Source organism: Arachis hypogaea, chromosome 12, assembly GCF_003086295.3.
Source record: "Arachis hypogaea cultivar Tifrunner chromosome 12, arahy.Tifrunner.gnm2.J5K5, whole genome shotgun sequence".
Classification (NCBI taxonomy): domain Eukaryota; kingdom Viridiplantae; phylum Streptophyta; class Magnoliopsida; order Fabales; family Fabaceae; genus Arachis; species Arachis hypogaea.
Window position 1 is genome coordinate 8,408,632 of NC_092047.1, and position 20,954 is coordinate 8,429,585.

The 20,954-nt window shown below is 39.9% G+C and overlaps 6 protein-coding genes across 6 annotated transcripts; 3 read left to right on the forward strand and 3 right to left on the reverse strand.

Moving 5' to 3' along the window:
• The first annotated feature begins 843 nt into the window (after positions 1–843).
• LOC112729606 (uncharacterized) lies at positions 844–1,794 on the forward strand. The gene has a single exon (XM_025779775.1). It carries the CDS (start codon positions 844–846, stop codon positions 1,792–1,794), a length of 951 nt encoding a protein of 316 aa, XP_025635560.1.
• Positions 1,795–3,484: 1,690 nt separating this feature from the next.
• LOC112729607 (E3 ubiquitin-protein ligase RSL1-like) lies at positions 3,485–4,608 on the forward strand. The gene is made up of 2 exons (XM_025779776.1): positions 3,485–3,960; positions 4,560–4,608. Exons 1-2 carry the CDS (start codon positions 3,485–3,487, stop codon positions 4,606–4,608), a joined length of 525 nt encoding a protein of 174 aa, XP_025635561.1.
• A 5,183-nt stretch (positions 4,609–9,791) lies between these two features.
• LOC140176607 (uncharacterized) lies at positions 9,792–10,449 on the reverse strand. Its single transcript, XM_072208131.1, has 2 exons — positions 10,207–10,449; positions 9,792–10,115 (listed from the first exon to the last, which is right to left on the reverse strand). The coding sequence occupies exons 1-2, from the start codon at positions 10,447–10,449 to the stop codon at positions 9,792–9,794; spliced, it is 567 nt and encodes a 188-aa protein (XP_072064232.1).
• A 254-nt stretch (positions 10,450–10,703) lies between these two features.
• On the reverse strand, positions 10,704–12,059 carry LOC112729608 (uncharacterized). The gene has a single exon (XM_025779777.1). The coding sequence runs from the start codon at positions 12,057–12,059 to the stop codon at positions 10,704–10,706; it is 1,356 nt and encodes a 451-aa protein (XP_025635562.1).
• Positions 12,060–13,212: 1,153 nt separating this feature from the next.
• On the reverse strand, positions 13,213–14,538 carry LOC112729609 (uncharacterized). The gene has a single exon (XM_025779778.1). The coding sequence runs from the start codon at positions 14,536–14,538 to the stop codon at positions 13,213–13,215; it is 1,326 nt and encodes a 441-aa protein (XP_025635563.1).
• A 3,320-nt stretch (positions 14,539–17,858) lies between these two features.
• On the forward strand, positions 17,859–19,006 carry LOC112729610 (E3 ubiquitin-protein ligase RSL1-like). The gene is made up of 2 exons (XM_025779779.1): positions 17,859–18,395; positions 18,935–19,006. Exons 1-2 carry the CDS (start codon positions 17,859–17,861, stop codon positions 19,004–19,006), a joined length of 609 nt encoding a protein of 202 aa, XP_025635564.1.
• Positions 19,007–20,954: the final 1,948 nt, after the last annotated feature.

Consider the following 20,954-nt stretch of genomic DNA (forward strand, 5'->3'; position numbering starts at 1 on the left):
AATTCTGCTCTGTTGAATGTCATATGAATTGTATGAACTATGAACTATGAATTGATATGTTGGTCTGGATTCTAGGTTGGTGGCATTCTAAATTTGGATGAAACAGTCACAAAATGATCAACAACAACAACATAATACTGGACAAGAATCTCAGACAGCTTCCTCTCGAGGAAAATCTGACCCGGCTTGGGAATATTTCACTGTGAAATATGATAAAAATCATAAGGCACAATATACGTGTATCTTTTGTTTGAATACTTATAATGGAGGGGGATATATAGGATGAAATATCATCTTGCAAAAATTCCTGGACAAATCAAAGTATGTAGCAAAGTAACTGAAGAAGTTGAACTTCAATTCAAAAGGATTCTGATGGAAAAAAAATAAGATGGAGAAAAGAAAATTTGAGGAGGAGGCTTATGGTGGGGAAGCACCTGCACAAGAGGCTGAATCGCCTAACCCTATACAAGCTGCTGTTCCTACAACAACGGGAGACAAAGGAAAGAGAAGAGCTATAGTAGCTACACAAATTGGAAGTTACTTTAAAGAAAGAACTACTCCAGGATCTCAACCGACTTTGAAAAGTGTTTTGGCTAGTAAAGAAATTGTGCACAAGGCTAAGCTGGGACTTGCCAAATGGATTGTTGATGCACGTATTCCTTTTAATGCAATTCAATCACCTTACTTTCAACCTGCATTGGATGGTGTTGCTGCAATTGGACCTGGTTTTAAGGGACCGTCATATGATGAAATGAGAGTTCATTTGCTGGCTGATCTTAAGAGAGAGTGTCAGTTGCTGGTTGAAAAGTATAGGAGTCATGGAAAAGCACCGGTTGTACACTGATGGTAGATGGGTGGACTGATCAAAGGCAACGAACTTTAATTAACTTTCTAGTTTATTGTCCTGCTGGTATGTCATTTGTTAAGACTGTTGATGCTTCTGATGTGATAAAAACTGCCAATCCATTGTTTAATTTGTTTGCTGATGTTATTGAGTGGGTTGGGCCTAGTAACATTGTGCATGTGGTCACTGATAATGCTGTTAATTATGTATCTGCTGGAAAACTTATTCATGAAAAATACCCAAATATATTTTGGTCTCCTTGTGCTGCTCATTGTATCAATCTTATTTTGAAAGATATTGCAAGTATTCCCCATATAGCTGACCTTGCTTCCCGTGCTTCAAAAGTGACTGTGTTTGTCTACAATCATATGATCTTATTGTCTTGGCTTAGAAAAAGAAAAAGCTGGACAGAAATTGTTAGACCAGGAGTCACACGTTTTGCCACTGTTTTCATTACTTTGAAAAGTATATATGATCACAAGGAAGATTTGCAGTCATTGATGGTAGACGAATATTTTGCTTCTCATAAGTTATCCAAAATTGCTAATGGAAAGATTGTTAGCTCAATTGTCTTGGACAGTAAGTTTTGGCAAGACTGTCTTACCACTGTGAAAATTGGTGGTCCTCTTATTAAGTTGTTGAGAATTGTTGATGCTGATGAAAACCCCTCTTTGGGAATCGTGTATGAAGGCATGCAAAGAGCAAAAAATGCTATCAAGACCATGTTTAGAAATCGGAAAGCTGCTTATACGCCATACACGAGTATCTTGAAAATGAGGTGGGATAAGCATTTGAAGCGTGATCTCCATGCGGCAGCGTACTTTTTAAATCCGGGCATTTTCTACAGTGAGGGTTTTGTTGAGAAGGCAAATGTTTTGAGATCTTTACTTGATTTGTTTGATGTTGAAACACTTTGTGATGACTCAGTTGCTGCAATGCAAGAGATATAGCTGTATCGAGATTGTAAAGAAAGTTTTGGGAGGGAAAGTGCTAAGAGAGCGGCATCAAGACTCGAACCTGGTAAGTTATTTGACTTATTTCATATCCAAGTTCAGTTTAATTTCAAAGTTTAATATGTTGGGTGATAATTGATAAACATTAAAAAATATTTTATTTTTATATCTACATAGGTGAATGGTGGAGGCTACACGATGGGAGTGCTCCTAATTTGCAAAAAATGGCAGTCCGTCTTCTTCATCAAACCTCTTCTTCATCTGGATGTGAGAGGAACTGGAACCTTTTTGAACAAATCCAAAGAGGAGGAACCGGTTAGAGCATCAAAGGCTAAGTGACATTATTTATGTCACCTATAACCTACGCCTTCAATCTAGGTTGCATCGAAAGAAGAGGAATTATGATCCAATTGACATTCAAAGCATTGACACAGTAGATTTTTGGGTAATGGCAGATGAGGATGATCTTGAATTTACTAATGGAGATGTTGAAGGCACTGAAAGTTTAATATACATTGATAATGCTATGCCTTCGTATCCTAATGGTGAGTGACATAGCAAACTTTGTTTCCTTCCATAAAGATACATGTCATTAACATTGATTTCTTATTGAGTTTTCTTTCTATTTTATTAGATGGTGGAGACATGGAAGTTGAAGTGGATATGCCTGATGTTGTAATTGAATCCTCAAATACTTCTTTAGATGGTATTTCTGAAGATGCTGGCTTTGGATTACCTGTTTATGATGGAGATATCGGAACACTTAATGATGATTATGACTTCTAATGAGTAGTGTCTCTGTTTAGTTGAAGTATTGCTTGTTGAATATTGTTTCTTTTGGTTGCAAAACATTGTGTTTGTCGTTTGTCATTTATGTGCATTTTGAATATTGTCATTTGAAGTTGTTTATGACCTTTTAATGATAAATTATGTATTGTTCATTTTGTGAAATTGTTAAATTTTGAATCTTATTAGTTTAAAAATTATTGAATTTAACTTTTTAAAATTATGTATTGAATTTTTTATAATTTCACTCTATATTTAATTAAATCGATTCAACCACGGTTGAACCATTGAACCATTGAACCAGTCACTTGATCGGTTCGATGACCGGTCCGGTTCTCGCAACCTTGCTCAAGATCAATATGTCCAGATTTTGAAGAAGTTAGAGAATTAAATATATTTTTATATCATTAGAAATTTAAAAGTCCGCAAACCAAAAAATCAATGATCGATTTATCCTTTTCTCTTATATTTAAATATTTTCTCCTTTAAATTGATAGTATTATCTGTTTTATCTTTTTGAATTAGTTTTTATTTTTTAAATAAAAGAAAAAACTTAACGAAAACAATGTATCCATAACTAACCTTTAAAAATCAAATAGAAAAAATGGTTGACTATTAATATATCTAATTTTTTTTGTGTTATCAAAATTTAAATCTAAATCTTTCTTGTCTTCATTTAAATTTTAGGAACTGGCAGAATCTATCTTTAGTTAAGAGTAATGTTACACATTTAAGTTTTTTTTTTTTATAAAACAAGTTCAATCAACTTAAACAATAAAACTTGAAATAATGCTAGTCATAATTAACTAATTTTTGTTATGTTAGACTAATTTAATTAGACTTGATTAATAAAAACCATAGTTATCTTCATGAGCTTCAAGTAGTCTTGTGTGCTATTTGCATGAATTCAAAACCATTCCAAGAGATTTTCATCAACCAAAACTGTAACTACTCATTCTGTGATGAATGCATTGCAAAATATATAGCTGCAAAGATTCAAGAGAATATATCAAATGTGAAGTGTCCTGAACCAAAATGCAGAGGAATATTGGAGCCTCAGAATTGCATGTCAATAATTCCAAAGGAGGTGTTTGAAAGATGGGAGAATGCACTTTGTGAGAATCTTGTTCTTGCAACATCAAAGAAATTCTATTGCTCTTTCAAGGATTGTTCAACAATGTTGGTGAATGATGATGGGAATGAAGTTGTGACTTGTTCTGAGTGTCCAAATTGTCATAGATTGTTTTGTGCACAGGGTAAAGTTGCATGGCATGGTGGAATGGAATGTGGTGAGTTTATGGGTTTGAATGAAAATGAAAGAGAGAAGGAAGATCTTATGGTGATGAATCTTGCAAAGGCTAATAAGAGATGGAGAAGGTGTTCTAAATGCAGAATCTATGTTGAAAAAAATTAGGGATGTTCACACATTTCTTGCAGGTTTGGTTTATTAATTTCTAATGAACAATTAATCGTTTTTTTTTGGCATAATCTTATAATGTTAATGTTACTCTTTTCTCAGTTTTATTTCTTTTAGTTATGTTTATGTTCAAAATTTGTTGATTGAGCATTCCTAATGAAAAATGATGGCGTTTGTTTTAAGAATAAGTGTAGGTAGTTAATTTTTTTAGTTAGTTAATGTTAATTATTTTATATGGTTAAATTATGTTTTAAACATTTTTTTAGAATTTATTCTTTAGTCTTAGGATATAAGATTTATAATTTATGATTTAGTCTAAAAAAATAAAATTTAAAATTAATATATACTTCATAAAAAAATGGCTATTCTTTAGATTTGAACTTAGCTCATGTTTGTTATAACATCATAATCTTATATTTTATACTTTGAACTTGACTAATTAACAATATAGTATCTAATTAGTACTACCTTTTTTATTTGAATTAACTTTAATGTGCAAATTACTCTAATTTTATTTTATTATATTTTGATTTAACTTTTTTAATTTCTTGTTTTGTAGGTGTGGCCATCGCTTCTGCTATGCTTGTGGAAAGCCATGGAATCAGTAATTCAGTACCATGGTTGTACATAAATAGATATCACTAGGAATTTTAATATTTTTCAATAACTTAAATTGCAAGTGGCAGATTTACTATTTTCATTAGTTAAAATTTGTTGTATAGTTATAATGCATGTTAATTTTGTTGTTAATTATGTTCGTTTAAGTACTTATGTTATCTGCTAATGAATTTTAGTTCAAATAACATAATTTTTTCATATTCATTAAAAAGTTGTGGGTTCGAGCTTTCCTATCTTTAGTTAAAAAAAAAAGTACTTATGTTAACAAGTCACAGAGCAGCAGCATGTTAAGCCCAACATCTCCGTCAAGAAGGAGATTCCTCACCATGATGATATGCCTTCTGTCAACAAAGTTTATGTAATTAATTAATTAACATAGTTTTTTCCCATTTAATTAAGATAATTAATTATGTGGTAATAATAATTATGTGTTAATTATATGATCTCATACGGTTAGATGATGAGGTTGTTGAAGGAAAAGTAATAGGGGGGAGGGGAAGCCAGACAGTTGCTTGATTCAGGTATCAAATTCTTCTTCTGATGAAAGAACACGATCCAGCACACCTCACGCCCAAGTTGGAATCAGGAATAATAGCAATGGAAAGAACGAGAGGGAAGACAGTCCAGATTCACAATCACAAGCTTGGGGTCCCGTTCCCAACAAGCTCCAGAAACCCAACCCCACCATGGACCAATCCTCTTCTGAAGCCACCATGAGAAAAGCCCGTGTTTCAGTCTGTGCTCCCTCAGAAGCTCCCATGGTATCTCCCTCTTCTTTATATGGATCGACTAATTAATTAACTTATCTGACTCAACCATAAATCACTGTATTTCTATCACGGTTTATATATTTTTGGAATTTGTAAAAAAAAAATCGCTGGAGGGTGTCGCAGTTTCTTTTGTATTGTATTTAAATGTAAATCGTTATATCTCTCTAGCAGTTTAAGCATGAACCTAATTCGGTGATCCTCTATCGCAGTTTTTATAATAATGTAAAAATTGTATTTGCGTATATAATCTTTAGATGTTATAATCCGGTAAAATTGAAATGCAAATACTTTATTTTAATAACTTATTCTTTTTATAAGTTAAAAAAAATTATTTATGAACATATTTAAATTAGTCTTAATTTAATTTTTAATTTTTTTTAAATCTTATGAGATAAATATTATATTTTTATTAAATTATACTTGTTTATTTAATTTATTTGATTGATACGGTATTTTAAAAATTGATAATGATATTTGTAACTAATTAAAAAGATATATTTATATTTAAATATTTTTTTTAAATTGATAATAATATGTTTTATCCTTTTGAACTGTTTTTATTTTTTATGAAACAATGTATCCATAATCATCCTTTAAAAATCAATTAAAAAACACGGTTGAGTATTAAGATATCTAATCTTTTTTTTTTTGTTATCTAAATCTCAATCTTTTTATCTTTATTTAAATTTCAGGAACCGTAGAATCTCTTATATCTTAAGATAGTAAACATGATTATAGATTTGTGTATATATATATATATATATATATATATATATAACGTAACAATCACTTTTTATTCCTCACAATATTCCTTATCTGCGACAAAAGAGTGAGGTGACTACTCCACAAATCTGAGTTGATTTTTTTAATCACTTTTTTAATGTGAACTTTTTTCATTGGGATAACAACATAGTTGTCGGTTATGCTAAGTGTACGGTAGGTCGGGTACCGGACGACTCGGGTAGATACTTCGATTGATGAGAGGGGGTCTCGCCTGGTTCCGAGTTACTGGGTTGGAGTAACCGACGTTCCGAGCTCTTCGTGTTGAAAAAGGGGGGGGGGATGGGGGTGTCACCTGCAAAGACACTCCAACGCTCTAGTCAGTCAAGTGTGCAGGTGAATGATGTGAGAATGGTATGTGACGTACCTTATGGGAGGGGTAGGACCCTCCCCATATATACCATGTCAGAGGTGGGTCCCACAAGGGCAGGCCCAACTTCCTCGAAGCTTCCTTTGCACAGCTGTAACAGAGCTGTCAGGGACGCGTGTCCGGGTCGGGTGGTCCTCGGGTCGGGCCGGCCCGTAAATGGTCTGGGCCAGGCCGTAACAGTGCCCCAACGCGCCAGCAATGATCGTGAGGACTATTGGTAGCGTGTTATGCCCTCTTTGAGTGTTGTCGCTAGATCGGCTACTCGTGGAGAGGACGTGTCTCTTACGCATGTGTCTGTTCGCTACTGGGGATAACCGCTCGTCACCTCGTTCTTCGTGCCGAGCATTTAATGCTCATAATGGGTTGTTTCAAACCCTGCGAGTAAAGACTCTTTTACCCCCTTCCTTTCGCGCTTCTAAGCAGTTTCTTAATCCCCTGATCAGTTTCACACCCGATTTTCATTCCATTTCCTTGCTCATCTTTATTTCATCCCCTTGCTTTCTCCTTCTCTCTCGTTGAATTTTTCACTTTAATACCCGCATTTCTGAGCATTCATCCCTTCCTGCTTTCTTCTCAGCCATCACAATCAATCAGGTAAACATTCTTCTCCTTTTTCTCTTCTCTCTGCTTTATGTTTGTTTTATCTTTATTGTTAGTTCTTTTGTATGCATGTTGCTTGTTTGATTTGCATGCTAGATGACCTTAGTGTTAAGTAGGTGCGTTAGGGGGGTTACTATTCCAGGGCTTTAACTTTTTAGGCTTTTGCTTGGATTCTGCCTTATCCATGCCAGATCTTAGTTATTGTATAGGCTAAATGTAGTTTCTGGGCTTTTTCCGAACTCCCGACCTCATAGACTAACCGAGTGGTACCCCTATTATAGGTATGCCTCGCGTCGTCTCACGGGCTTCCACCTTCGACGCGGGTTACGACCCGTACGCTTGGGTGACTTCTGACGTAAAGGACTCCCCGAACCAGATGGGAGAGGAGGAGCTTACCGAGTTTCGCCAAGCCGAGTACTTGTGCGGCGGGACTGACGAGGAGGCCAACTACGACGTGTTTGTTCCTGCCCCCAACAAACGACTATATGAGCTTAATTTCCATTCTCCCCGGGTTGCCGATTGGATTTGGTTCTATAAATATATGTTCACCCAAGTAGGGGTTCGTATTCCATTTTCTGCTTTTCAAATGGCGCTCCTTAACCAGATCTCCGTGGTGCTGTCGCAGCTGCATCCGAACAGTTAGGCTTCCATCCGCCGTTTCGAGATGGTGTGTGAATATTTAGAGTTGCCGGTGTCCGTCGACGTTTTCCTTTCTTTCTTCAACCTTACGAATCCTTCCAAGGAGGGGAAAGTGAGGAAAGGGTTCATGTCTTTCCGATCTGCCCAGGGTCGGAGGATCTTCGGCTTGTTCGAGGACTCTTATCATGGGTTTAAGGACAAGTATTTCAAGGTGCGTCCAGTCAAAGGTCGCCATCCTTTCTGGTTGTCGTTGGAGGGGGAACGCCTCATCTCGACGTATTGGAGTTTCGAGGCGGGGTCCAACACCTTTATCAAGGTGACTTACAAGGAGATGTCCGCTGTGGACAGAAAGATTGCCGACTTGTTGTTGGCCGTTTTTGGGAGGAATCATGTGAATCCCCACCTCCTAATGGGTGACCGGGAGGTCACTAGAAATTATATTTGTGAGTAGTTTTGACTTGTATTTCTTGCATCATTGTTGCTTCGATTGGTTATGCCGATTTCACGACTAACTTGTTTACTTATTTGTTGCAGTGGAGATGTCTGCTTCAGTGACAGGGCTTGAGGGTTTGTTCAAGACTTTCTTGGCGGACAGCGATGAGGAGAAGGCTGACGAGAAGGCTGATGGGAAGCCGGAGAACCCTCCTGAGGACAAGAAGGATCAGGCGGTGCCTTCACCTCGTGACACCGAGATGTCAGACAGAAATTCTGACAGGACGCGTGTTTCTCCTGTTTGCGAGGAGACGGCCCGCATCGGGCATTCGTCTTCCACTCAACAAGAGGATGATGACTTGAAGATTATCCCCACCCCCAAAAGGCAGAGGGCATCCTCCAGCCCTGAAGGAGCTCTCACCGTGATGGAGAGGAACTTCGACGCTGGGGCCTTCATAGACTCCCAGTTGCTCCCTGGCATGGAGGATCACTTCCTTGGCACTGGGCTTGCGGGGCAGGCGAGATGGATGTACCGTACCCTTCTCCGTGGTGCTGCGATAACTCGGAAGGCCGAGTTCAAGCTGTCGGGGATGCAGTCGCTGTGCAGGAAGCTCGAATTTGTTGCCAAGGCCAATAATGAATTCAAGACTCAAGTTGAAACGCTTCGGGAGTAGTTGTCCAAGACGGGGGAGAAGCTTAAGGCTGCCGAGGAGAAAACTACGTCTGTTGAGGAGAAATTGAAGACCTCTGATGCCACCATGTCCCGTCTAACCGAGCGGGAGATGACTTTAGAGAGCCAGCTCAATGCCACGCAAGGTCGGGTGGTCACTTTGGAGAAGGAACGCGATGCGGCCGTCTCGTCGGCTAAGGCTGCTCAAGCTGAGGCCGAGGAGCTTAAGAAGAAGCATAAATAGACCGTGAAACAGGAAAAAAGCGCGATCTTCATGACTGAAGAGGCTCTCAAAGCCTAGGTGAAGATCGTGGCTCCTGATTTCGACACGTTGGCAATTGGGGTCTTTTAAACAATCAAGGATGGCAAGATTGTCGACATGCCCAAAATGTGATCTTTTTGTACTTTTGTATGGATCTGTGATTATGTTGTAGAACTTTGTGGAACTTACTTTTGTTATACTTTAATAGTCACTTGGTGGGCTTGTGGTTATCATCTTTCTCTGCTTATCTGGTAGCATTTTCATTTTGTTTTGTTACCGTTTTGTCGGTGTAGGCTTGTCGCTCGTGTTCGTTTACCGTTATGTTGGTAACTCGGCGAAGCCAAGTCGTGGCTTTGCTATTGCTGTATCCATTTGTTATGGCTTTAATTTAGTTGGCTCCCAGGTTGATCAGTCCCGGGGCACCGTATCGTTGTCCCGTTTACCATGCGTTATAAGGAACATGTTGTCGTGGGACGCATAAATGGCCGAAAGTAAATGAGAGGGTAATTTCAACAAGTAAAACATTAATCGATAACTAAACAAGTCTATTGTCATAATGAGTACTTAACAAAAGTAAATCACTGAGCTCATCAGATCGCCTGATCGGCGTGGTTGAGCTAGGAATAGAATCTTCTCAAGTTACCTACATTCTATGTTCTCGGGACCTCTTTACCATCGAGCTTCTCCAATTTGTAGGCGCCCTTGCCAATCACCTCTTTGACTTTGTAGGGGCCTTCCCAGTTTGCCGCCAGCTTACCTTCTCCCTGAGTCGGTAACCCGATATCGTTGCGCCGCAGGACGAGGTCGTTTTGTTGAAATTCCCTTTTGAGCACTTTGGTGTTGTAGCGCAGGGCCATTCTTTGCTTTAGTGCTATTTCTGACAAATGGGCTATCTCCCTAGCCTCATCTGCTAGGTCCTTTTCTACCGCTTCCTCTACTCCCTTCAGGAGTAACCGTGCTCGGCTCGCCAATCTCTACAGGTATTATTGCATCCACCCCGTACGTCAGGCGGAAAGGAGTTTCTCTTGTGGACGACTGCTTGGTTGTTCGATAAGAACAGAGAACCGATGCGAGTTTGTTGACCCATGCACCTTTTTTGTTATCCAGCCGCTTCTTGAGGCCCAGTAAGACGACCTTGTTTGTAGCCTCGACTTGACCGTTCGTCTGGGGATGCTCTACGGAGGAAAACTTCTGCTTTATGCCCAGGCCGGTGAGGAATTCCGCGAACTTCTTGTCAGCAAACTGTGTCCCGTTATCAGAGATAACATCTTCCGAGTTGCCGAATCGAGTTATCACCTGCCTCCACATAAACTTTTGACAATTGGCTGAGGATATGCTGGCCAGTGGTTCAGCCTCTATCCACTTGGTGTAGTAGTCGATAGCAACTATGAGGTATTTGACTTGCTCCGGGCTAACCGGGAAAAGTCCTAGTAGGTCGACTCCCTACTATGCGAAAGGTCAGGAGGACGTCAATAGGCTTAGCTCGGTTGCCGGCGCTTTGTAGAAGTTGGCGTTCTCTTGGCACTTGACGCATTTCCTTACGAATTCTTTGGAGTCCATCATCATCGATGGCCAGTAATATCCAGCTCGGATGAGCTTTTTGCTAGGGCTTTGCCCCCGATGTGGTGACCACAACATCCCTCGTGGACCTCTCTGAGTACGTAGTCTGTTTGATCGGGATGCAGGCACTTCAGTAAGGGCTGACTGAGCCCTTTTTTAAACAGTTGACCTTGTATGATTGCATATTTGGCTGCCTCCCTTCTCAACGCCTTGGCTGCCTTCTCGTCGTCGGGGAGTTTGTCGTTTTCTAGGAAATCAGTGATGGGGTCCATCCAGAAGGGGCCTATCTTTGTCAAGTGGAGGACAACCGTTGGTTCTTTTATCATGCCTTGAATGAGGGACCGGTTGCCGACTCCCGGTTTCGTGCTTGCTAGCTTGGATAGGAGGTCTGCCCGTGTGTTCCTTTCCCTTGGAACGTGTTGGACCGCGACCTCCTCGAATTGTTTGCTCAGCTCTCTGACCTTCTCCAAGTACTTCTGCAACAGCGAGTCTCTCGCTTGGTAGCTTCCATTTACTTGCGAGGTGACGACCTGTGAGTCACTGCACCGTTCCAGCCTCGTAGCCCCGACTTCCGGAGCTAAGATCAAGCCGCCCAGGAGGGCTTCGTACTCCGCTTGGTTGTTTGATACGGAAAACTCGAACTTGATTGATTGTTCGTATATGACCCCAGCAGGGCTTTCCAGGAAGATCCCGGCACCTCCGAATGTTTGGTTGGAGGCCCCGTCCACATGGAGCCTCCACCGTATGCCCGCCTCCTCAGTTGGGTCCCCCGTTACTTCTACCAAGAAATCTGCCATTGCTTGTACCTTAATCGCATGTCGGGGCTCATATCGCAAATCGTACTGAGATAACTCGATGGCCCAAGTCATCATTCTTCCCGCTAAGTCAGGTTTTTGGAGCACTTGGCGAATTCCTTGGTTTGTTCTCACGACCATTTGGTGACCTTGGAAGTATTGCCGTAGTCTTCGAGAAGAGGTTAGCAGTGCCAGAGCCAGCTTCTCCAATTTGCTGTATCTTAGTTCTGCTCCTTGCAATGCTCTACTCACGAAGTAAATTGGTTGTTGAACCTTCCCTTCTTCCCGTACCAGGACTGCCGCCATCGCTTCCTCCGTTATGGCCAGGTACAGATAGAGCGGTTCTCCGGCTTTGGGCTTCCCGAGCATGGGTGATGTTGCGAGGATCTCTTTGAAATGCTTAAATGCTTCCTCACACGCTAGGGTCCATTCAAACACTATCCCTTTTTTCATAAGGTTGAAAAATGGCAGCATCCTAGCAGCCGACGCTCCAAGGAAGTGGGATAAGGCGGTGAGTCTACCTGACAGCCTCTGAACGTCCTTGTCACAGCCCGGACTTTTCATTTAGAGTATTGCTTGGCACTTTTCCAGGTTGGCTTCGACCCCCCCCTTTGGGTTATGATGAACCCTAGGAACTTTCCTGCTTCCATGGCAAAGGCACATTTGAGTGGGTTGAGCCTCATGCCGTGTTGTTGGAGGGAGGCGAACACATTCCCCACGTCGCTTATGAGGTCCTCAGGTCAGCGAGGATATTATCTACATACACCTCCACCGTTTTTCCTATGAGGTCATTAAATATCTTGTTCATTAGCCTTTGGAACGTTGCCCCAGCGTTCTTCAGGCTGAATGGCATTACCTTGTAGCAATATATCCCTCCCGGCATTATGAACGCTGTTTTCTCTTCGTCGGGCCGGTGCATCGGTATTTGATTATAGCCAGAGTAAGCATCCATAAAACTTAGGTACCGATATTCCGCCGGTGCGTCGACGAGTGCATCAATGTTGGGTAGGGGGTAGTAATCCTTGGGGCATGCTTTGTTGAGGTCAGAGTAATCCACACACATCCTCCATTTACCATTGTGCTTTTTCACTAGAACTACATTCGACAGTCATGTCGAGTAGTCGAGTTCTCGAATAAATCCTGCTTCGAGGAGGCTAGCCGTCTGCCTGGCCTCCTCTTCTACTCGCTCTTGCGACATTTTCCTTGTCCTTTGAGCTACCGGTTTGGCCTCGGCCATCACGGCCAAGTTATGTGACATGAGTTAGGGGTCTATCCCCGGCATGTCGACTGGCGTCCATGCAGATAGGTCGCCGTTAGCCCTGATCATTTCCATTAGAGGTCCCTTTAGGTCATGTGGGAGGTTTCTGTTTATGTAGGTGAACTTCTCCTCAGTGTCCCCGACTTTGAACCTCTCTAAGTTTCCTTCCGGTTTGGGTCTCGGCTTGTCGCTGACTCTGGCGTCCAAGTCGGCAAGCAACACCCCCAATGCCTTTTTAGATTTCTTCCTTAAGGAGAGGCTGGCATTGTCGCAAGCGACTGCCGTTTCCAAGTCTCCTTTTATGGATCCCACGGATCCGTCGTCAGCTGTGAACTTCATTATCAACATCTTTGTGCTGATCACTGCTCCGAGGTCGTTGATAGTCTTCCTCCCTAGGATGACGTTGTAGGCCGTGGAGTCTCGTAGAACTACGAACTCGGCCATTACCGACCTTTGCCCTTATCCTGATCCTACAGATATTGGTAGGGGGATTATCCCATCTGGCTTGATGAAGTGGTCGCTCAAATCTACCACACCGTGCTGGTGCATCTTTAAATCGGCATCCTGTAGGCCCAAGGCGTCGAACACGTTGCGAAACATGATATTCGAGTCAGCCCCGGTGTCCACGAGGATCCGTTTGATGAGGCCGGTTCCCACTCTGGCCGTGATGACCACGGGCAGGTTTTTCGCGGCCTCATCAATCCATTGGTCCTCTGGACCGAATGAGATAGATGGGAGCCTTTTGGAGCTTCGCACAGAGGATGAGGAAACCGCCAGGACCTTGGCGTCTTTCTTGTGTGCCGACCTCGACCTTGGAGGTGCGTCTCTTGCCGTTACCACGTTCACTATGGTAAGGCCGTGTTCGTTGTCCTCCGGCTCGTGACATCGCTTTGCTACATGGGTCTTGTCCTCTCCATCACGGTCGCGATCTCGCCTCCTTGGCTCCCTGATGAGATGGGAGAATTCGGCCAGTTTCCCGTCCCGGATCGCTTGTTCTAGTGCGTCCTTCAGGTCGAAGCAATCCTGTGTCTTGTGTCCATAGCCTTTGTGATAATCACAATAGAGGCTCTTGTTTCCCCCGGTTCGGTCCTTCAGAGGTCGGGGCTTCGACAAAATTCCCTTCTCTGCTATCTCTTGATAAACTTCTATCATGGGGACAGTGAGGGGGGTATAATTGGTGAATTTCCCGACTCGAGGAAACGGCCTGAGTGTCTTGCTCGGACCGCCGTCTTTGGCGTGTTCCTTCTGTCTTTCTCCACTTTCGTGCTGCCGGGTTTGATTGTAGGAGGGCTGCCGTTTGTTGGCGGCCACGACCTGGCTGACTTTTTCATCGTTAATGTATTCCCTGGCTACACTTTGGATCTCCTGCATTGTCCACACCGGCTTCGTGGTGAGGTGCTTTCTGAAGTCCTCGTTTAGAAGTCCATTCGTCAGGCATAGGCTAGCAACCAAATCAGTCAGCCCGTCGATCTCCAAGCACTCGTCGTTGAACCGGTCTAGATATTTCATGGTCGGTTCGCCGGACCTCTGCGTCACCCCGAGCAGATTGATCGGGTGCTTTGCCTTTACGATTCTGGTAGTAAATTGGGCTAGGAAGGCGTGGCTAATATCCGAAAACCTGGCCACCGATCCCTGCGGAAGGCTGTTAAACCATCGTATTGCAGGTCCCGCGAGAGTGATAAGGAAAGCGTGGTACCTTACCTCATCTCCCACTCCCTCCAGGTTCATCCTGGCCTCGAAGGCGGTAAGGTGCTCCTGCGGGTCTTGGGTTCCGTCGTACCTCATGTCCGTCGGCTTGTCAAAGTGTTTTGGCAGTCAGACTTCGAGGATGGAACGATGAAATGGGGTTGCGCCCATTATCACTGGTCCCTGCGTTCTTCTTGTTCTTCCCTCGCCGTCTTCCCGTCGACCGTCTTCCCGGTCTCGATCTGTGGTGCGTCTCCTTTCGCACCTGGTGTAGATGATGGGGTCGTGGCGTCTTCTTGGGCGTCCTTCCTCCCTGGCGCTCTCGGGCTCAGATCATGGGCTAGCTGTTCGCCGGGAGTGGCTTCTCGGAGGGGAACGGGAGTAGCTTGATTTGGGAGTTTGTTGGCGATGTTCCCGATCTTGCAGCCGGCGCTCCAGGTCCTGCATCCTGTGATGCAGTTCCTGCATTATTCTGGCGGTGTTATCGCCAGTTCCCTCGAAGGGGCGCCTTTCTTGAGATCGTGAGGTTCATCGTGGAGGAGACCTCGTGCGCTCCCGGGAGGAAGCCACAGAGGCTTCCCCTCTGCGCTCGGTCTCGCGGCCTATTCCTCCTGGGTCCAATACAACGTCCATTCAGGCGTTCCCCACAGACGGCGCCAATGTACGGTAGGTCGGGTACCGGACGACTCGGGTAGATACTTCGATTGATGAGAGGGAGTCTTGCCTGGTTGACTGGTTCCGGGTTACTGGGTTGGAGTAATCGACGTTCCGAGCTCTTTGTGTTGAAAAAGGGGGGGGGTGTCACCTGTAAAGACACTCCGACGCTCTAGTCAGTCAAGTGTGCAGGTGAATGATGTGAGAATGGTATATGACATACCTTGGGGGAGGGGTAGGACCCTCCCCATATATACCATGTTAGAGGTGGATCCTACAAGGGCAGGCCCACCTTCCTCGAAGCTTCCTTTGCACAGCTGTAGAAGAGCTGTCAGGGACACGTGTCCGAGTCGGTGACTGAGCGCCTCACTCCCGACCGTTCGGATCGGGTGGTCCTCGGGTCGGGCCGGCCCGCAAATGGTTTGGCCAGGCGTAACACTAAGTATACGCCAAAATCAGTTACCAAAGTCAGGAAGTAAAATCAAACACCAGTATAAAATACATGTTAAAATATAAATATACATTGAAAATAAATAAAATAAATCAAATCACACGTATTTATACATAGATACATTAGCGGCTAATTTTAGTGTACAAATCTCTTATTTTATTAATTAGAATTTAATTAATTAGTTATCCAAAATTTACTTCTCATAAGTTATCCAAAATTGCTAAGGAAAAGATTGTTAGCTCAATTGTCTTGGACAGTAAGTTTTGGCAAGACTGTCTTACCACTGTGAAAATTGTTGGTCCTCTTATTAAGTTGTTGAGACTTGTTGATGCTGATGAAAAACCCTCTTTGGGAATCGTGTATGAAGGCATGCAAAGAGCAAAAAATGCTATCAAGACCATGTTCAGAAATCGGAAAGCTGCTGATACGCCATACACGAGTATCTTGAAAATGAGGTGGGATAAGCATTTAAAGCGTGATCTCCATGCGACAGCGTACTTTTTAAATCCGGGCATTTTCTACAGTGAAGGTTTTGTTGAGAAGGCAAATGTTTTGGATCTTTACTTGATTTGCTTGATGTTGAAACACTTTGTGATGACTCAGTTGCTGCAATGCAAGAGATACAACTGTATCGAGATTGTAAAGAAAGTTTTGGGAGGGAAAGTGCTAAGAGAGCGGAATCAAGACTCGAACCTGGTAAGTTATTTGACTTATTTCATATCAAAGTTCAGTTTAGTTTCAAAGTTTAATATGTTGGGTGATAATTGATAAACATTAAAAAGTATTTTATTTTTATATCTACGTAGGTGAATGGTGGAGGCTACACGGTGGGAGTGCTCCTAATTTGCAAAAAATGGCAGTCCGTCTTCTTCATCAAACCTCTTCTTCATCTGGATGTGAGAGGAACTGGAGCCTTTTTCAACAAATCCAAAGAGGAGGAACCGATTAGAGCATCAAAGGCTAAGTGACATTATTTATGTCACCTATAACCTACGCCTTCAATCTAGGTTGCATCGAAAGAAGAGGAATTATGATCCAATTGACATTCAAAGCATTGACACAATAGATTTTTGGGTAATGGCAAATGAGGATGATCCTGAATTTACTAATGGAGATGTTGAAGGCATTGAAAGTTTAATATACACTGATAATGCTATGCCTTCGTATCCTAATGGTGAGTGACATAGCAAACTTTGTTTCCTTCCATAAAGATACATGTCATTAACATTGATTTCTTATTGAGTTTTCTTTCTATTTTATTAGATGGTGGAGACATTGAAGTTGAAGTGGATATGCCTGATGTTGTAATTGAATCCTCAAATACTTCTTTTGATGGTATTTCTGAAGATGCTAGCTTTGGATTACCTGTTTATGATGGAGATATCGGAACACTTAATGATGATTATGACTTCTAATGAGTAGTGTCTTTGTTTAGTTGAAGTATTGCTTGTTGAATATTGTTTCTTTTGGTTGCAAAACATTGTGTTTGTCGTTTGTCATTTATGTGTGTTTTGAATATTGTCATTTGAAGTTGTTTATGACATTTTAATGATAAATTATGTATTGTTCATTTTGTGAAATTGTTAAATTTTTGAATCTTATTAGTTTAAAAATTATTGAATTTAACTTTTTAAAATTATGTATTGAATTTTTTATAATTTCACTCTATATTTAATTAAATCGGTTCAACCACAGTTGAACCATTGAACTATTGAACCAGTCACTTGACCGGTTCGATAACCGGTCCGGTTCTCGCAACCTTGCTCAAGATCAATATGTCCAGATTTTGAAGAAGTTAGAGACTTAAATATATTTTTATATCATTAAAAATTTAAAAGTCCGCAAACCAAAAAATCAATGATCGATTTATCCTTTTCTCTTATATTTAAATATTTTCTCCTTTAAATTGATAGTATTATCTGTTTTATCTTTTTGAATTAGTTTTTATTTTTTAAATAAAAGAAAAAACTTAACGGAAACAATGTATCCATAACTAACCTTTAAAAATCAGATAGAAAACATGGTTGACTATTAATATATCTAATTTTTTTTTGTGTTATCAAAATTTAAATCTAAATCTTTCTTGTCTTCATTTAAATTTTAGGAACTGGCAGAATCTATCTTTAGTTAAGAGTAATGTTACACATTTAAGTTTTTTTTATAAAACAAGTTCAATCAACTTAAACAATAAAACTTGAAATAATGCTAGTCATAATTAACTGATTTTTGTTATGTTAGACTAATTTAATTAGACTTAATTAATAAAAACTATAGTTATCTTCATGATCTTCAAGTAGTCTTGTGTGCTATTTGCATGGATTCAAAACCATTCCAAGAGATTTTCATCAACCAAAACTGTAACCACTCATTCTGTGATGAATGCATTGCAAAATATGTAGCTGCAAAGATTCAAGAGAATATATCAAATGTGAAGTGTCCTGAACCAAAATGCAGAGGAATATTGGAGCCTCAGAATTGCATGTCAATAATTCCAAAGGAGGTGTTTGAAAGATGGGAGAATGCACTTTGTGAGAATCTTGTTCTTGCAACATCAAAGAAATTCTATTGCTCTTTCAAGGATTGTTCAACAATGTTGGTGAATGATGATGGGAATAAAGTTGTGACTTGTTCTGAGTGTCCAAATTGTCATAGATTGTTTTGTGCACAGGGTAAAGTTGCATGGCATGGTGGGATGGAATGTGGTGAGTTTATGGGTTTGAATGAAAATGAAAGAGAGAAGGAAGATCTTATGGTGATGAATCTTGCAAAGGCTAATAAGAGATGGAGAAGGTGTTCTAAATGCAGAATCTATGTTGAAAAAAAATCAGGGATGTTCACACATTTCTTGCAGGTTTGGTTTATTAATTTCTAATGAACAATTAATCGTTTTTTTTTGGCACAATCTTATAATGTTAATGTTACTCTTTTCTCAGTTCTATTTCTTTTAGTTACGTTTATGTTCAAAATTTGTTGATTGAGCATTCCTAATGAAAAATAATGGCGTTTGTTTTAAGAATAAGTGTAAGAAGTTAATTTTTTTAGTTAGTTAATGTTAATTATTTTATATGGTTAAATTATGTTTTAAACATTTTTTTAGAATTTATTCTTTAGTCTTAGGATATAAGATTTATAATTTATGATTTAGTCTAAAAAAATAAAATTTAAAGTTAATATATAATTCATAAAAAAATGGCTATTCTTTAGATTTGAACTTAGCTCATGTTTGTTATAACATCATAATCTTATATTTTATACTTTGAACTTGACTAATTAACAATATAGTTTCTAATTAGTACTATCTTTTTTATTTGAATTAACTTTAATTTGCAAATTACTCTAATTTTATTTTATTACATTTTGATTTAATTTTTTTAATTTCTTGTTTTGTAGGTGTGGCCATCGCTTCTGCTATGCTTGTGGAAAGCCATGGAATCAGTAATTCAGTACCATGGTTGTACATAAATAGATATCACTAGGAATTTTAATATTTTTCAATAACTTAAATTGCAAGTGGCAGATTTACTATTTTCATTAGTTAAAATTTGTTGTATAATTATAATGCATGCTAATTTTATTGTTAATTATGTTCGTTTTAAGTACTTATGTTATCTGCTAATAAATTTTAGTTCAAATGACATAATTTTTTCATATTCATTAAGAAGTTGTGGGTTCGAGTCTTCCTATCTTTAGTTAAAAAAAAAGTACTTATGTTAACAAGGCACAGAGCAGCAGCATGTTAAGCCCAACATCTCCGTCAAGAAGGAGATTCCTCACCATGATGATATGCCTTCTGTCAACAACGTTTATGTAATTAATTAATTAACATAGTTTTTTCCCATTTAATTAAGATAATTAATTATGTGGTAATAATAATTATGTGTTAATTATATGATCTCATACGGTTAGATGATGAGGTTGTTGAAGGAAAAGTAATAGGGGGAGGGGAAGCCAGACAGTTGCTTGATTCAGGTATCAAATTCTTCTTCTGATGAAAGAACACGATCCAGTACACCTCACGCCCAAGTTGGAATCAGGAATAATAGCAATGAAAAGAACGAGAGGGAAGACAGTCCAGATTCACAATCACAAGCTTGGGGTCCCGTTCCCAACAAGCTCCAGAAACCCAACCCCACCATGGACCAATCCTCTTCTGAAGCCACCATGAGAAAAGCCCGTGTTTCAGTCTGTGCTCCCTCAGAAGCTCCCATGGTATCTCCCTCTTCTTTATATGGATCGACTAATTAACTAACTTATCTGACTCAACCATAAATCACTGTACTTCTATCACAGTTTATATATTTTTGGAATTTGTAAAAAAAAAAATCGCTGGAGGGTGTCACAGTTTCTTTTGTATTGTGTTTAAATGTAAATCGTTATATCTCTCTAGCAGTTTAAGCATGAACCTAATTCGGTGATCCTCTATCGCAGTTTCTATAATAATGTAAAAATTGTATTTGCGTATATAATCTTGAGATGTTATAATCCAGTAAAATTGAAATGCAAATACTTTATTTTAATAACTTATTCTTTTTATAAGTTAAAAAAAATTATTTATGAACATATTTAAATTAGTCTTAATTTAATTTTTAATTTTTTTTAAATCTTATGAGATAAATATTATATTTTTATTAAATTATACTTGTTTATTTAATTTATTTGATTGATACGGTATTTTAAAAACTGATAACGATATTTGTAACTAATTAAAAAGATATATTTATATTTAAATATATTTTTTTAAATTGATAATAATATGTTTTATCCTTTTGAACTGTTTTTATTTTTTATGAAACAATGTATCCATAATCATCCTTTAAAAATCAATTAAAAAACACGGTTGAGTATTAAGATATCTAATCTTTTTTTTTGTTATCTAAATCTCAATCTTTTTATCTTTATTTAAATTTCAGGAACCGTAGAATCTCTTATATCTTAAGATAGTAAACATGATTATAGATGTGTGTATATATATATATATATAACGTAACAATCACTTTTTATTCCTCACAATATTCCTTATCTGCGACAAAAGACTGAGGTGACTACTCCACAAATCTGAGTTGATTTTTTTTAATCACTTTTTTAATGTGAACTTTTTTCATTGGGATAACAACATAGTCGTCGGTTATGCTAAGTGTACGGTAGGTCGGGTACCGGACGACTCGGGTAGATACTTCGATTGATGAGAGGGGGTCTCGCCTAGTTCCGAGTTACTGGGTTGGAGTAACCGACGTTCCGAGCTCTTCGTGTTGAAAAAGGGGGGGAGGGGGGTGTCACCTGCAAAGACACTCCAACGCTCTAGTCAGTCAAGTGTGCAGGTGAATGATGTGAGAATGGTATGTGACGTACCTTGGGGGAGGGGTAGGACCCTTCCCATATATACCATGTCAGAGGTGGGTCCCACAAGGGC

Excerpts from the sequence above, each read along its gene's own strand:
- LOC140176607 (XM_072208131.1), bottom strand. The coding sequence starts at position 10,449 with ATGTGGAGGCAGGTGATAACTCGATTCGGCAACTCGGAAGATGTTATC. Across the intron at positions 10,116-10,206 it reads GGGTCAACAAACTCGCATCG|AGATTGGCGAGCCGAGCACG; the intron begins GTTCTCTGTTCT and ends TAATACCTGTAG.
- LOC112729606 (XM_025779775.1), top strand. The coding sequence starts at position 844 with ATGGTAGATGGGTGGACTGATCAAAGGCAACGAACTTTAATTAACTTT.
- LOC112729608 (XM_025779777.1), bottom strand. The coding sequence starts at position 12,059 with ATGAAAAGTCCGGGCTGTGACAAGGACGTTCAGAGGCTGTCAGGTAGA.
- LOC112729610 (XM_025779779.1), top strand. The coding sequence starts at position 17,859 with ATGGATTCAAAACCATTCCAAGAGATTTTCATCAACCAAAACTGTAAC. Across the intron at positions 18,396-18,934 it reads TGTTCACACATTTCTTGCAG|GTGTGGCCATCGCTTCTGCT; the intron begins GTTTGGTTTATT and ends CTTGTTTTGTAG.
- LOC112729609 (XM_025779778.1), bottom strand. The coding sequence starts at position 14,538 with ATGAGGTACGACGGAACCCAAGACCCGCAGGAGCACCTTACCGCCTTC.
- LOC112729607 (XM_025779776.1), top strand. The coding sequence starts at position 3,485 with ATGAATTCAAAACCATTCCAAGAGATTTTCATCAACCAAAACTGTAAC. Across the intron at positions 3,961-4,559 it reads GCTAATAAGAGATGGAGAAG|GTGTGGCCATCGCTTCTGCT; the intron begins GTGTTCTAAATG and ends CTTGTTTTGTAG.